The sequence below is a fragment of the Falco naumanni genome, chromosome 8 (assembly GCF_017639655.2).
Source record: "Falco naumanni isolate bFalNau1 chromosome 8, bFalNau1.pat, whole genome shotgun sequence".
Lineage (NCBI taxonomy): Eukaryota > Metazoa > Chordata > Aves > Falconiformes > Falconidae > Falco > Falco naumanni.
Genome location: NC_054061.1, coordinates 23960646 through 23976679, shown reverse-complemented (window position 1 = coordinate 23976679; position 16034 = coordinate 23960646). Strand labels below are relative to the sequence as shown.

The 16034-nt window shown below is 35.8% G+C and overlaps 1 protein-coding gene across 1 annotated transcript in view; it reads right to left on the bottom strand.

Annotated features, from left to right (window-relative positions):
• Positions 1–16034, bottom strand: part of NEB (nebulin) — a 131236-nt gene that overhangs the window by 35898 nt on the left and 79304 nt on the right. The window contains exons 91-113 of the mRNA XM_040602846.1: positions 15532–15636; positions 14847–14951; positions 14655–14759; positions 14081–14188; positions 13320–13433; positions 12632–12829; positions 11848–11952; positions 11000–11104; positions 10583–10690; positions 10191–10298; positions 9198–9305; positions 8463–8567; positions 8266–8370; positions 7970–8068; positions 7643–7753; positions 7364–7468; positions 6625–6729; positions 6089–6193; positions 4860–4964; positions 4449–4553; positions 3803–3907; positions 3215–3319; positions 881–985 (exon numbers count right to left, since the gene is read on the bottom strand). Of these exons, the coding sequence (XP_040458780.1) occupies positions 881–985; positions 3215–3319; positions 3803–3907; positions 4449–4553; positions 4860–4964; positions 6089–6193; positions 6625–6729; positions 7364–7468; positions 7643–7753; positions 7970–8068; positions 8266–8370; positions 8463–8567; positions 9198–9305; positions 10191–10298; positions 10583–10690; positions 11000–11104; positions 11848–11952; positions 12632–12829; positions 13320–13433; positions 14081–14188; positions 14655–14759; positions 14847–14951; positions 15532–15636 (2529 nt within the window). The remainder of the gene's footprint in view (positions 1–880; positions 986–3214; positions 3320–3802; positions 3908–4448; positions 4554–4859; positions 4965–6088; positions 6194–6624; positions 6730–7363; positions 7469–7642; positions 7754–7969; positions 8069–8265; positions 8371–8462; positions 8568–9197; positions 9306–10190; positions 10299–10582; positions 10691–10999; positions 11105–11847; positions 11953–12631; positions 12830–13319; positions 13434–14080; positions 14189–14654; positions 14760–14846; positions 14952–15531; positions 15637–16034) is intronic.

Below are 16034 nucleotides of genomic sequence, written 5' to 3'. Positions count from 1 at the left end.
CAGTCAAAATACATATGCTGGAATCCAGATTAAATGAAGAGATAATATGGAAAATTAATTTTGCACAATAATACCAGAGTTGTCAGAGGCTTTGTTTTACATCATCAGGAATATAAATATGTTAGGCTCTTTGTTCTGTGTGAACAAACAGATGAATTTTACTCACTTTCTACCTTCTGATTCTTATTAAAACCGGCAAAAGGAGGGAGCATTTTTTTTTAGATAAACTGTATTATGTGACTGCATGAGGACTGCTTTGCTAGCCTTGTTTAAAAGCAGTAGGTAAAGAAAGAAATTCCTAAAAATATGACTTACTACAGACCTGTGCACCTTTACCATTTCTAAGGGCATTTAGAAGTGAGACATGACTGTTCTGTTTCTAGGCACAATGTGACGCCATTCTCAGGCAGAGCGGTAGATAAACGTTGTCAACTTCTCGCCAAATTACTTCATCATGTTCATACTGAATTAAGGGACTTTTGTTATGAGGGGTGGTCAGTCCAAGGAATGGTGCCAGAATGAGAATCTGGTTAGGAAAATATCAGGAACAGCTAACATACAATATCTTAAATGTACAGAAAATTGCTCTTCAGGTATATACGTGAATATTATATAGAATTATATATAACAATTATTTATAATGAAAGGAGAAAAGGAAGGCAAGTTCAGCCTGAGCTGAGTGCCGTCTAAGTTACAGTAAATATTGTTTCAGATATTCTGTTTTCAAAAATATTTTATCATAGCCAGTGTTAAGCATATCGACAAACTTTGGAGTCTGATACCCGTAGAAATGTAGAGAACTCCCAAGCATTAAATATTAGAAGTCCAAAAGCTAAACTGTATATAAAATGTCTCCTTCAGCATCAGTTCTTCGTATTACCTGGCTCCACAAGTATGTGTTGTAGAGTGCTGTCAGGATATCTGGCCTCAGAAATTCATTACATCCATGTTGCAGGAGCATCTTGGCAAAGGATTTATATTTTTTCTGTTCATGCAAATGGCAACGAAGCACAAAAGAGACTCGTGAACACCATGAACAACACCACAGCTCTAGATCCCAGACACTTTGAGAGTGGAGAGATTTAGGCAAGGTACTATATGCATTCATTCAGATGTGCATACAACTTACATCTATATAATTAAGAATGTCAGGAGTATATAGTAAAAGATTTGCATACTATCCCATTAAGGAAATTGTAAAATTTGCCAAAAAAAATTTTGTCAAAAAAAGCCAAATTCGTCACTGTTGCTTTATCTAGAAATGAATAAGAAGATAATATTTGTAAAAGTCATAAAAAAAGAGAGGTTATAAAAAATAAATGCATGATACTGTATTTTTTAAAACCTCTCTGATGACTTCAAAAAGCAATAGATTTCTGATGTCAATTGATGCACAATATATGAAAGTACATATAGCAGAGATTAGCTCACTCAAAAAGTAAGGATTCTTTTTGGGTGGCAAAACAAAGATCATCTGATCAATTGTCTGATCAATCAAAAAGATAAAACATCACAACATCACAGGTGAAACCTATGATACTGGCAGCTGCAGATGTTTCGCACAGACAGAGTAGCTGTGAGTGAACCAGGCACTTGCTGGCAGCACTGGCCAGTGCTCCTACAGTACCTGACTGCTCAGAGTAGTCCCCCACTTGGCCAGGAGGTTCTTAGGATCATCCACAATAACGCTGTACCTATCTTTGAGCTTCTCATAGGCAGCTTTATATAATTTCTGCTCAGAATAGCATAATACAGTGTAACAGATTAAAAGAGAGTGAGGACATAAAGAGATCATCATTTTAACCATTGAAACCTCTTTACATGGACTATTTAAAGGCTGAGATTGAAGTTTATACCCAAAAGAGAAAAATATATTAAAAAATGCAACCAAACAACACAGAGAGAAAACATTTCTATATAGTATATACATTTCTAAATTTCCACTAGACAGCCTAATCCACAATTCAAGGACACCTATGCTCCATCCCTGCCACTCTTCAAACAAGCCATTTTATGACTTACTTTCTTAATGAAAAATAACTGCAGAAGCAACTCTGTGTGGAACTAGATTCCTGACTTGAGTACAAAGAGAACATGAGATGCAAGGGTAAAATACAGTGTTATCATCAGAATTTTTGCAAGCAAAACTATAATCCCTCACCACAAAAAACTTCACTAACATGACATTTAGGCAAATTCATTTCAATGTATGGAGCCCCTCTTGCTGAATTTTTCCTCATTAATGTTTCTCATAATAAATTTTTCCTTATTTGCTCTACTGAACATTAAGAAGACTGAATACTAACAATGTTCTATAACAAACTGTGGTTCACTGCTTATCAAATTGAGTATGAAATTATACAGCAATGGTACTGGAATGGTACCTGTTGTGGAAGTTCTTTTAACCTAGAACAGATAATACTGCAATATGTTTACTGACAAGTAAAGAATTAACACAATTTCTGGTGAAAAAGAATAAAATACCAGGGTGAGAGAGTCTAAATATATGCTGCTTTAATGAAAAGCATCAGTCTGGTGTGATATGTCTGCTCTAAGCTGATGAGAATTCACCTAGAACACGATGCCTTTCAATGAGCTTTGTCCTGTAGGTGTACAGCCCTACTCCTAAGAACTCCATTGGTGATTTTAGTCTTAAACCCAGGGGCATTCCTTAACCCCCTCTGCTCCTACGTTGTGCTTATTGTTTCTTTAGCACTACAGGAGGAAAGTAAGAAAAAGTAAGTAGCAGAGTGGGAGAATTCAGCACAAAATATCTGAACAGAAACAGAGCTATGATAACTTCAGACATAAAACTATCTTCCTAACACTGAGGAAGGGGTTTTTTCAAAGTTTCAGGAAAGCAATTTGTGATTCTCTCTAGACCTTTTTTCACATGACAATCAACAATCAGTGTTACTAAGGAAGCAGCATTATTTAAGCAAAGGAGCAGTTTCTTTGCAATGACAGCGTAATGGAACAGGGGCCAGCATTTCAATTTTTAGGTACTTTAAATCTGGCCTGTCCTAATACTCAGACAAGACAATAAGAGCAACCTTGTCTTTCACGATTTTAGTCTGATCATAAGACATCTTGAAGCCTGAATATACTTTGGATTATTTACAATCTCATAAGGAAGATCAATCTTCAACTCAGTATTAACATACACACACTTATTTCTTCAGTATGAGATTCTACAGAAATTTTTAACACTTACCCCATCCATCAACTTAGTTGCATATTTAAAATGTTCATTAATTGGAGAGTCAGCTACATACTTAAAATGAGACTTAGTCTTCTCAAATAGCTCCTTGTACTTACACTGCAGAAAAAAAAAACCAAACACAAAAAAAAATATTCCAATGTCAATCCAAAGAAGGGTAAGGCCATGAAAATATATTTTAGAAACAATCTGCAGCAAAACCATGGTGGAATTATTGCATAAGTGCATTTAACAAATCTACAAAGAAAAAATAGTTGCAAATGTAGTGGTTTGCAGGATGGAACTATCACATCAAGAAAGGAATGGAAATTTCAAATCTTCATAATTTTAAAGCTAGACTTAGAATCACTAGAAAAATTACTATGGAGCTGATAGCTTTGCAAGGAACAGAGGGAATAAGTAAAAGGTCATTTTGCCTCTTTTCCTATATACCAAGAACTGAATGTTTAGATGCTATATATTAACTTATACCATGAGTTATTCGTATCAATGTCTAGGTCAGAATTGGATTGTCCTGTGAAAAAATTATCTGTAATATAAGCCAATGTAAAAAAAACACATTTAGGAGACTGTTTTACTTACCCCACTGTAGAGCACCTTGTTCTTTCCTGCCAGAGCAAAAGTTGGAGTATCCCATGCATAACAGCCAATGCCTCTGAGCCAAGATAAGTCTTCCTTGTATTTAACCTTTAGAAAAGAAATAAAATGTTTCAGTTTTCAGTGGCGCTGAGTGGTAGCTGATCAGTGCTGAAATAGCACCTCAAAACAAGGTGTAGCAAACAGAGCTACATCCATTATTATTCCATCATAAAGCGAGTTACAGTTACTCATGCTTTTCTGATGGAGTCAGGTTATTCCCATACCTAATCTATCATTAGCTATTGGAGTTCCTGTGTGAATTTTGAAAAACTTTTACTCTTGTACAGTTAAGGGGTTATTGTACAGGTTCAGGTATGTACAATTAAAGGTTGTTATTGTGTTAACAAACAAATCTAAGCAAATGCAACTGAAATTAATTAAGACTGTTCTGTTAATTTCAAAAGGAGATGGGCTGCGATTTTAGCCGTCTGATTTGCTCTGTCATTTCACAGATCTGGCAGGTGAAAGTGTAAATCACTTTTACAAATTTCAGCTGCCTCCCCTTTCTCAAGAACTGAGACTTGGTTTTCATTTTGGAAATCTACTTATAACTTTCAGCCTCTCACATCCAGGACCTATTTGAACTCACATCACTAATAGCATCTGTGACTGCACGATGATGGAAATGCTCCGGACGGTCTGGGATCGATCTCCAGATTCCTAAGTTGCTCATATAATTTTCCTTATATTTCACCTACAAAGAAAATTGAAGAACTGAGTAAAACAATTTAGAACACTCTAGACCATGCCATTTCAAGTCATTCCTTTTTCCGAAACATCAGAACTGAAACAGTGGAAATGAGATTAACTTGCATTCACCTTTGTAACATCAAAGGCAATCAAGTGTATAATATTCAAAAGAAGGAAGGAAGCTATTTAGTAATAGTGCTGATCATATTTTTCTGATTATTTGACACGCTTAAATAGAACAACAGCATAAATGGCATAATCTAGGTTATTAAATGACAAATAATTAGGAATGAAAATATTGTATACATACACTACTGATATCATCAGTGACCTTTCGATGATAGACAATATCCAAAGCATCTTTCACTGTGTGGTATTTGCCCTTATTATTCTCAAAGGTTTCTTTGTAGCGCAACTGGTAAGAAAAATAACATATAAAATAATATATTATATTTATCTGTCAGGAGCTGTTTCAGTTAAATTTCCTGCCTTTTAGGAATGACATCCAGGGATATGTTGCTGTTTAACATCCTAATCTAAGCCCTGAGGAATTTTAAGAAGCTGCATTTGCCTGCATCAATGGCAAATTGACTGAAACTTATGGTGAAAAATAGAAAGAAAAGGAGTTGGTACATCTAAAGAAACATTTCACCCTATTCACTTTTATATTGAAGACAGAGAAAAAAAGAATCGATGTATCACAGGACTACTCTCTAGAGCAGCAAAAGTGCCACTTTTGCAATAAAAAACCTACTTATCCTTTCTTCCATGTCCTGATCTAGAAGAAAGCAGGACAATCATCCCAGACTTCGTAGAAAGACTTTCTCAGAGGAGAAACTCAGACGTGCAAAAGAACGGGGATGCTCCTTAGAAGTATTTAAAGATCATTCTTAAGAGAGCAGTACGACTAATCACTAGAATAAAACACCTGCCCAGCACATATCCTTCCAGGATGCAACATGCAATCCGAAATATATAGCAAAGATCTCATAAATGAGAAAAGTACTCTTAACCATTGCCTTAAATCACAAATCATTATTCCACGCTTGAAGGAAAAATCAATTTTACCTTAATAACCTTATGTGCAGCAGCTCAAATAATTTTTCTCTCTAACCTACTTCTAAATTAAAAAATGAGCACATTCTCAGTGACATGCAGCTTTACTTCTAACACTAAACTGTTATGAAAATATCTGACACAAGGTATTCTATCACGGCTCCAGCATCAATCATTTCACTCTGCACTATTTAGAGATTCCACGTGTAAGCAAATTACTTTAAATCTATTTTTAGTTTGTGCAATGGCAAATGAAAATTAACTATAATGAATGAAAAAAAAGCATTACAGTGACGCCAAGTAAAAACGTAAAAATCACCATAATAGCAAATGGAAATGTACGTGCAAATGGGGTGACCTACTTCATGACCCACACTGAGATATTCTATGCTTTGCATGTTTGTTCCCCACTGACCCTTCTTCTGTTCTTTTTGTAAAGAAACTGAGAAAAAGCAGCAGTCAAAGTGTTCATGGACTACATACATCACTGGCATTCAGGTATGCTCTCTTGGCTCTGATTAAGACTGGTGTGTCAGGGACAGGTGTGTATTTGTCCTTCATCTTCTCATACTGGGTTTTATACTTTTTCTAAGAGAGACAACAAAAGGGAAAAGTTATATCTTTGATCTTAGAAGCATTTGCTAATCTGGTATTATGTTAATGCCCGGGGGTGTTACACCAAGTGCATAAAGTAATTCTTGTGAAGAGCTTCTGTCAAAACTTTGGGAAACAAGCTCAGTTTTTTAGCTTCCTAGGTCTTCTTGGTCCTGCAGCCAGTGTACCTCAGATTCTGCAAACAAACACTTACAAACAGGTACCTTATAAAATATTAAACCATATTAAAATATTGTACTCTTTTACTACAATTTATAAAAGAAATGTTGAACGTAATCATAAGAGACAAAAAACTAAATTAAGAGTAAACAGATTTGAGCCATGAAACTATCACTAAAATTAGAAATAAAACTTCTGAACAGTTCAGCATAGTGGTACCAAACAAAGAAACCCAAATATCTTACCTCACTGACCATGTCCTTTACATGCCTAGCATGTGTAAAGGCTGGAGTCTGACTACCAGCATGATGATGGGGCCTCTCTTTCGTTGCAAGTTCCACATACAAGTACTGCAGCAAGAAGAAAAGAATCAAAACATATACATTTCAAGTAAGTTTTACTTTATGTCTCTGAAAAATATCTGTAAATTCACAATGCACACATAACCACATAATTTACCCCAGGAAAAAATAATGTGCCCTTTCCTCTTCCATACCATCTCGGTTCATCTTTCTCTATCAGTACTCTTGACATTTTGTAACTGCCAGTAACATGCTCACAAACCAAGAAGTCAAGTGTATGTGACATTAACGAACTCTGCCCTATATTCAGACCTAGCTTTACATAAAAGGATGCATGAGGTCTGTTTTGTTCTGCAAATTTAAAAACTCCACAAAATTTGTAGTTAATACATGAATAAAGAAATGATGATGAATAATGGTAGATAAAAATACTTATTCTTCTGACTAAGTCACATCTTCAGAGAATTTGAACAGAACTGTGCCAGGGTTCAACACTATTTCAGATGGACAAAGCTGAACAATTCCACCACAGAGACATGGCCAACATGAAAATCCATAGCCACTTAAAAACGAGCAATAGTAATTTTAAATGTTTTCTCTAGGAATTTTACATTGCCTTGAAATGGCCCGGAAAGAAAGAGGGATCCCCTGATAGGTTTTTTATCAGTACATTTTTTTTCACCTGGCTCTGTATTTTTTGTCCTTGCTTGGCTCTTAAGAAGTCAGGTGTATCAAGGACGGAAGTGTATTTTGTCTTCAGCTCCTTCCCTGCAGCTCTGTAAACCAACTGGAAAAAGACAGGTCCATGAGTTATTTCTTCTGTCGCATACGTTTGTTTAGCAGCAGAACAATCACAGCTTCGCAATTACAACATCTCATTTAAAAAAAAACAAACAACCAGTGAGAGAGTCTGAGCTTAATCATAGCTAACAAAGGTGTGCAAAAATAATACCAAACTTACTTCACTCAAATGGGTTTTTAGCTCCTGAACCGCTCTGTATCCAGGAGTATCCAATACCACATTGTATTTAGGCCACATCTTCTTGGCAGTATCAGTGTATATGTAATTAGACTGGAAAAAGAAAAGCAGTATTACTTAGGAAGCTTTGATTATTCCTGGTAGTAAAGAAAATTTTACAGTGTAACCTAACAGTGTTTTGAAACAACTGCATGGCAAGATATTCTGTCATAAGTCTTTACTCATTTTCATGTACTTTCTGCAAGTACACAGCGTGTTTGTAAATAAGTCAATCATTGTTATACGTGGTTCTCACAAGAAAAATCTTACCCAAAGCTTACGCAGGTGACGAGCACGGACCATATCAGGAGTATCATACAGAAAGCAACCCAAGCCCTTCAGCCACTTCAGATCCTCTTTGTATTTATTCTGTGAGGCAATTAGAAAAAGAAATATCAGAAGTTAACTTCTGGGATAATTTTATTAATCAGTCCCCAAACACAGAGACAAAGCATTTATCTATTACAGAATAGAATGCAAATGATAGAAGCCAAATTCCACTTTCAGTTTAAAAGTATTAGGCTTGTTGTATTCAAATACCAGGTATCTTAACAGAAGTTGCTTACATCACTTGTGATGTCCCCAACATAGCGGCAATGCAACACCTGAGGAGTGTATGGCAAGGAAATCAAGTGTCCCTGCATCCTAAAGAAATCTGACTTGTAGATCAGCTGAAAGACAAATTAAAAAACAGCATTTCACATGTTTGGTCACGTTGAATATTCTAAATCTCTTCTGGTTTTTATGTTAGAAAGACACATACATCACTGACAGCTTCCTGTGTTGCTTTGACTTGACGGATTTCTGGTGTGTCTGGAGTAGTATGAATCTTGTCCTTGTTCTTGTGGTATGTTGCCCGATACAACCTCTGTATCAAAGGAGAGAGCATTTGACATCTTAAAAACTTAAAATGGCAAGTATTTTGGCAGTGTAAGTACTTCTCTTTTAAGGGCCGATTTTTGCTAGGTATTGCATAACCAACATGAAAAAGGGAGCAAGCATACTATTTTCTAATCAGGCAAAGATTTTCCACAACTGTTTTTGATAGCAGCACCTCTAATACATGGAGAATCTGAGACTCTAATCTACAAACATGTAAATATGTATGCTTAATTTTCGACCTATTAAAGACAATGATCAAATAAGTGAATACATACATATAAGACCTAAAACAATGTCATACAGATACAATAATTTCTATGCAACTTCAATCGAGTAGCAGCACAATGGTTAATAAAATTAGACTGCAATTTGTTTTATATTATGGTAACAATTTTACAGGATGACAGAAAGTTATCAAGAACCTTAAAAAGCCACATAGCCCAACTCCAAGCCTTGATCAATGATCTCTTGCCATTTCTGATGGATATTTGTCTAAACTGCTCTTAAATTCCTTGAAGAACAGGGATCCCACAACCTTCCCAGTAAGCGTATTCTCATCATTTGTATTTTGGGTGCTACAAATAGAACTGAAAGCAAATACATGTATTTACTGTACCTCATTAATGACTTGATTCACTTTCTTCACATTTTCAAACCCAACATCTTTAGGTCCCAGAGTATAGCCTTTAGCTTTCATGTGTTCATAGGCTTCCTTATATTTCAGCTATAAAGTGGAAAAAGGAACAAAATCATACAGAAACTAAATTTGATTGCAATTCTAGTTACACTGCAGTTCTGACAGTAATTTATGCAGTATAAATTGATTATTTGAGATAAACAAGTGAGATGTAGCTATATCAGAGTTAAATACACTACATATCACTATTATTTTTACTTTTCATGTAGCCCAAGATTAATAACATTTCAAATTTCTCTTACATTCAATAAGGTATTCACATCTGCCTGAGGAAATATGTATTTTGATAGTAATTGCATAAGATAATCATGGGGTTTGGTAACATTTTAAATCTGTTCAGGCAAACATTATCAGTGTTGGGGCTTGAGTGCACTAATAAAGATATAATTGCCCTGACTAGCCACATCTGGGATGTCAGGCCTTGCCTGAGTTCTGTTGTAAGCACACCTCTCTTCAGCCCTGCCACCGTCCTCATTTGCTGCATGGACTTTGGTCTGGTGTTATTGGTAACTTGTCTCCTGGATTTACCTTGCACCTATGTCAGAGGTAGCTTGTCTCCAATCTCTGCTCTGTTTCCTGTGGCTCCTGACTGGATCTCCCTAGCTGGACCTTGGCCCTGGTTCCTCACCTCATCTGGGACTGTTGATGCAACCTGTTACCAGCACCCTGCTCTGCTCACCCTGTTCAGGTGCAGTGGGACTTCACCCTGGATGATGAGATCACTACCTATGTCATGGTCACCCTCAGTTCCTGGCTCAGGCATCCACACAGAACTACCCCACTCTTGTTGCTCTCTGACAAGCAATTTCACACCGGAGAAAAAACTGTCTCAAACTGTGTGTGCTCATATGGGATGTGCATCAAATATTCCCTTGCAACCTATGTTGCAGAAGAACTTAGTACATTACTTACATCACTGCCAATGTATTGGACATGTTTAGCATGCTGAAAGCTGGGGGTATCTGTGGGAAGACTGTATCCAGTAGGCAGAGCATTTACACCAGCCCAGCGATACAAATTCTGCAACAGAAGAGAGCAAGAGAGAGTTTGTGACAACTGCATGTAATACTTGAGAGTATTCATTAGCTGAATAGGAAATCTCTTAATCGCAATTGGCAAAAGATTTTCTCCACATCCACATTATAACGCATACTTGTAACTTAAATAAGGACATTTTCCTGCTTTCATTTTAGAGCAGTGAAATCTAGCTTCTTCATCTGAAAAGCTAAAAACAGACATTAACCTTTAAAGCATTTGCTTTTTGAAGATCAGAAACTCTGTGGACCCAAAAGTTTTATACTTACTTCACTCTGTATTTTGTTCGCATGATATGCCCGCTCCAGATCTACTGTTTTATCAGTAGGAATCATTTTGCCTTTAACATTGTGCATATATTCACTACGGTAGACAGCCTGAGAAAAAGGAAATGTAATTAGAGGAGAGTCATAATTGTGATGTTCTCTCACAGTCTGTCTTGTTTGCATATATAAGGGAACTTCTAAAGAACTGGATGAAAATGTTTTGGATTCAGGCAATTATTGATTTTACTGACTATGTTCTCATATCTTTAATAAAGGCATAAGCAATCTGTTCTAGGTAACAGGCAATGATTAAAGGATTAAAATGAAATTATTAAAAAAATATTAAGAGTCACATTTCTAGAACTTGTGAGGTAATAGCATATGCAATATTGGGGGTGAAAGGTGATAACAAACACTTACTTCACTAGCATTCAAGCCACTGAGGACATTCTGGACATAGACAGGAGTGTCTGTGACCATAGTGTAGTCATTCTTCATTTTTTCTGCCTTAGATTTATACTTAATCTGCAGAGAGAAATTCAAGAACTATAATTAGTAAGGTTAGTCATTGTTAACTGAATTTATTATATCATTATATTTACTATATTTATTATTTTATTACTGAACTATTCCAGTAGTGAACCAGCATTTAAACAGAAAGCGTATTGAAATTATGGCTGAATAAATGAACATGGCACCTTACTACATAAGAACAGCTGGTAAGTTTTATCAAGGAGTATTAGGAAATGTCAATACTCATTCATAGAATAGGCATATGTATCATATGATAAATATCCAAGGTACTTCTGATACAGAATTTATGAAGGGACGTACATTCTCAAAAACCATAATGGTTATTCTCCCATTTTAATGGCTTAATCCCAAACTAATATGTGTCTTAAGATCTTGAGAGAAGAAAAAGAGATCATAAAATCAACATCAAAATACTTTTTTTTTTAATTAATTGTGCATAATTTCTTCTTTACTTCAAGGGTTCTAAATGAAGAATTACTGTTATAAGTGCTTTTCTGAGAAGACAAGTATTTAAACATATACTTAATGCTTTCCTGAATGGGGTGTAACTTGACAATACCTACTTCTAGAGCAGCAAAGTTTAAATAACCATATATGGTTATTTAATGAATACTTCAGCAGACAAGGTTTTATAACGTTTTCCAGATTATACCTAGAGTAGAATAAAGCTACTGCATCCTTTTAATACAACAGAGTGAAAAAAACTAAGTAGTAAAACCAGTGTATCCACTCACATCACTGCGAAGATCATAGGCATGTTTGGCATGGAGAATTTCAGGAGTGTCCCAAACAAAGCAGCCAATGCCTTTCAGCCAGTTAAGATCATCCTTGTATACCACCTAAGGTACCAGAGCAAAGAAGCAATCTGTAAGTCTTCTACAAGGATCCAGTCCCTTATTGCTAAATCAGTCTGAAACAGAACTGCCAAATGATGCCAAGTAAAGTTTCTAATATTTTGACTTTTTGAGTTTGGTTTGGCAAAATTGAAACAATTCCTTCTGGAATTTAAATAATTTTTCTTCATTGCTTCAGTTTGGCCAAGAAATAAATAAAAAAACCTGAACAATGATTTTTAAGAAGCTACTTGCATATCCTGTTGGACAATGATTTACTGATACATTGCTGGCCTACTCCCGGGCTGACCTCTGCAAGACAAGAAGCTTCACACCACCAGAATTTTCTCAAACTTCCAAAGTTTCCACATCTTATGCAACCAAATAATAAAGGACAATTTACAGATGGGGTAGGTGAACTGATAGAACCATAATTTTATGATGCAATGCCTACACAATAACACTGAAATCACACATACTAAGTCACATCTCAACTACACACTTACTGCCAAGTGTTACAAAAAAAATGATACAGATGTTGTTTAGCACTGCATCATGCAACCGATTCAAGTGGCAGCTTCAGACTGCTCCAACTAAGTTTTTGCTAAATCAACTCTTCTGACAGAGCATCAGTGCAAAAATCTTTTAAAAAAGTGAGCCACGAACACATGATTTGTGAACTTACATCACTGACTTGATCAGTTACTTTTCGAACATGGGCATTGACTTGAAGATCTGGTAGACAAATCCATTCATGGAGATGCGTGCGGTAATCAATTTCACTGACTTTCTTCTGTGCATCCTTAGCAGAAATTATGTCTACCATGTCTGGAATAATGTGGACTTTGGCTTTATTCTTCTCATAGACTTCCTTGTACAGACGCTGAAGAGTTAAAAGAGTACATTAATAATGCTGACAAATAGTCTGAAGCATTAACTGTCGACAATTTTGAAGCAAAACTATTCATATTTTTATGGAATTTTAGTGGGAGAACAATCACTTTGGCTATGACTAAAAATTTACATCTTGCCTACTCTAAAAATGATTTGCAGAACCTTAACAAGGGCGATAGAATATGATATGTCAAATTTTCATTGTACTCACATGTTAAAAGGAAGTAAATTACGCAGTGCTCTGTTTTATACATAAACATATTACACTAAGGGTTTAAGCCATGCATGTAATTTAACAGTTGAGTCATAAGCTTGGAAAGACATTTGTAGGTGTATTATAGAATTTAGCAAATACTGAACACTTCCAAATGCATGTGGAAATATGATATCTGAATGAAGGTGTGTGGATTCTTTGAGTAGCCTCTTCTGAGGTAAGTATGGTTTTATCAGGAAAACACACATCAGAAAACATCACTTACATCAATATTAAGCTTTCCAACTCTAAGGCACCTTGCTGTATTAGGATCATCCTCAACGCCTCTGGGTAGCGTGTACAGTGCTTTAAACTTGTCATATTCTTCTCGGTATTTTACCTAAGCAGACACAAAGAAAGGCAAAAAATAGCTGACACTAACGAGTCAACTGTATTTTTGGAACTAAATTCACCAGTAAGCAAAATATTTAGTTGAGTCCAACAAGCAGATAAAGCCTTTTAAAGCAGGATCTTGGTTTTCTATTTTATTTTAAATGCCAAATAAAGCACATCATAACTATCATGCCATAAAAAAAACCACAACAGCTGACTAGAAAAAATCAAAAATAAATAGATGTAGAATAATATTTATTGTTCCAGCTCTTTCATTTAAAGGTATCCATGAAGGCAGTAAGCTCTTGTAAGCCTCAGCTCAGTAAAGTGTAAAATTATGTACTTCTGTACTTGGAAAAGCATCATTCGAAGACATTTGGTGTTTTTCTGATCTGGATGCTTCTGCAATTGAGACTAAAAAAACCCTAACCAGACATTTCCAAGAAACAGTTTCTATTACTATTAAATGTGACATTTCTTTCCATGAAAAGAAGCAGCAAAGGACTATCTGTTATCCAAATGACTGTCACAGAAAACAGATACATAGTATATCTAAATTAAAAACAGAAGATAATTAAAAAAACCCCAAACTTTTTTATTCCTAGAATTGATGATCTGAATTAAAAAAAAGAAGAAATTATTTTGTTCACTTACAATACTAGCATTATGCTTCAGTTCTTTTGCACGTGCTAGGGATACAGCATCAGTGGGCATTATATAGCCAGTTGCTTTCACTTTTTCCCAGGCTTCCTTGTAGAGATTCTACGGGAAAATAGAAAGTCTGAGTGGCATAATTATTCTCCTGGGTAATAACCAACAACCAATAGAAATCAAAAGCCTTTCTGTTTTTATTTATACATCATAATTATTACTTAATATCAAGAGGCTGTACACTAGTTTAATCTTGACAGTGCACATAAAGAGTGACAAATGCTTTCTAACTATTCATGTCCATTCTCATACAAGGTCTTAACTTTATTCAGGTGCAATTTTCTTCAGGGAATCCATTTATCAATGCATGTATTTTGACAAGACTGGAACTACAGCTAGAAAACATGCGCTCTGCCTAAAATGCAGCACCTTCCCCATGCTCAAGCATCCACAGAGTTATCACTGGCTTTGATAAGCTCCATGTTTGGATATTTATCTTCAGCGTGAACAAACTAAATAAAACAATCTCACACAGTAGCACCTTAGCAGAAAAAAAATAATATGCAGAAACACTTACATTGCTAAAGAGATGTTTCAAATTTTGAACTCTCTCAGAATCCACTGTTTCAGTCACAGTTGTATACTTGTCCTTAGTTTTGTGGTACTCTTGCTTGTATTTCACCTGTAAGATGAAACATTCAGGTAACTTGTTTCAGTTCTCAGAAGGAGCAGGGGTTAAAGTCTCAATAGAACAAATGGGGAGACTCACATCACTAGCATTTACACCGCTCTGCACAGCAGTCACATAGAGAGGTGTGTCAGTAACAACACCAAAGTTCTGCAGATTCTCTTTTCCTGCAGCTGTATATTTTATCTAAGGAAACAAAACACAAGAAAACATAAATGATGAAAATGACCAGGAAATCCTCTGCCAGCTTCCTTTAAAACCAATTCTGGACAACTGAAGCCCAGGATTATGGCCCAGTTAAGTCCTACTTTAAAAGTGAAAAGCCACAGGAAAGAAATACTTAATATACAGCCAGTTTGAACTAAGGAATAATGAAAATTGTACATTACTGTATAGCATCTAGCAGGCCAAGAGTACAATCAGCAAGGTGAAAGACAACTATTTTCCCAACACAAATGTCTCACTGAGGTATCTTGTGCACAGAAGGGCATACAGAAAGACAATGCTTTGTCTTCTCACTGTTAAAAAACATAACCTTGCTGTCCTTCTATTCTTCCAATTTTTCTGCTCCTTCAATAATAAAACCGGTCATGTCTCTACAGATGAAACTGTAAGAGTATATTATAATAGTTTGAACAAAATATTTCCAATGTGATAGGAATCACTTCATTCTGCTCTGGACTAGGACAGCTGTCAATCCCAGTGAATCATAAATGGAAGAAAAAAATCTTGTGGATATTTACTTATTTGAGGAAAATGTGCTTACTTGGCTCTGGAGGTCATACGATTTTTTAGCATGCAGGATTTGTGGAGTATCCCAGACATAACATCCAAGTCCCTTCAGCCAATTTAAGTCATCTTTATATACCACCTATATGGAAGAAAACAGACTATTAAGTCAGGAAGAAATTTTCCTTCTCCTTGAAGAAAGTAGTACTTGTTTCTTCTCAATGTTCATTACCTTCCACTCATGCAAAGTCAGTGCAGAAGGTTACCACTGAATCTGAACCAGGCTCATTCAGTAATTACAATCTATTTGGAAGTGTAAATATGAGCACAGAAAAGACTAGCCCATCTTACGGTTTGACAGAATGATTTTTTACCCACTGGATTTGCACGGGAAACTAGACCAAATACTAAAGCATAATAGTAGGCCAGGCAATTAACACATCATCAGATTTTATTAGGAAGGTTGGTTTGCCCAAGTTGAGATATTGTTGACTATATAATATGAAAAAGTGTTGTGGTTCAGTGTGCCACTCCCTCAGC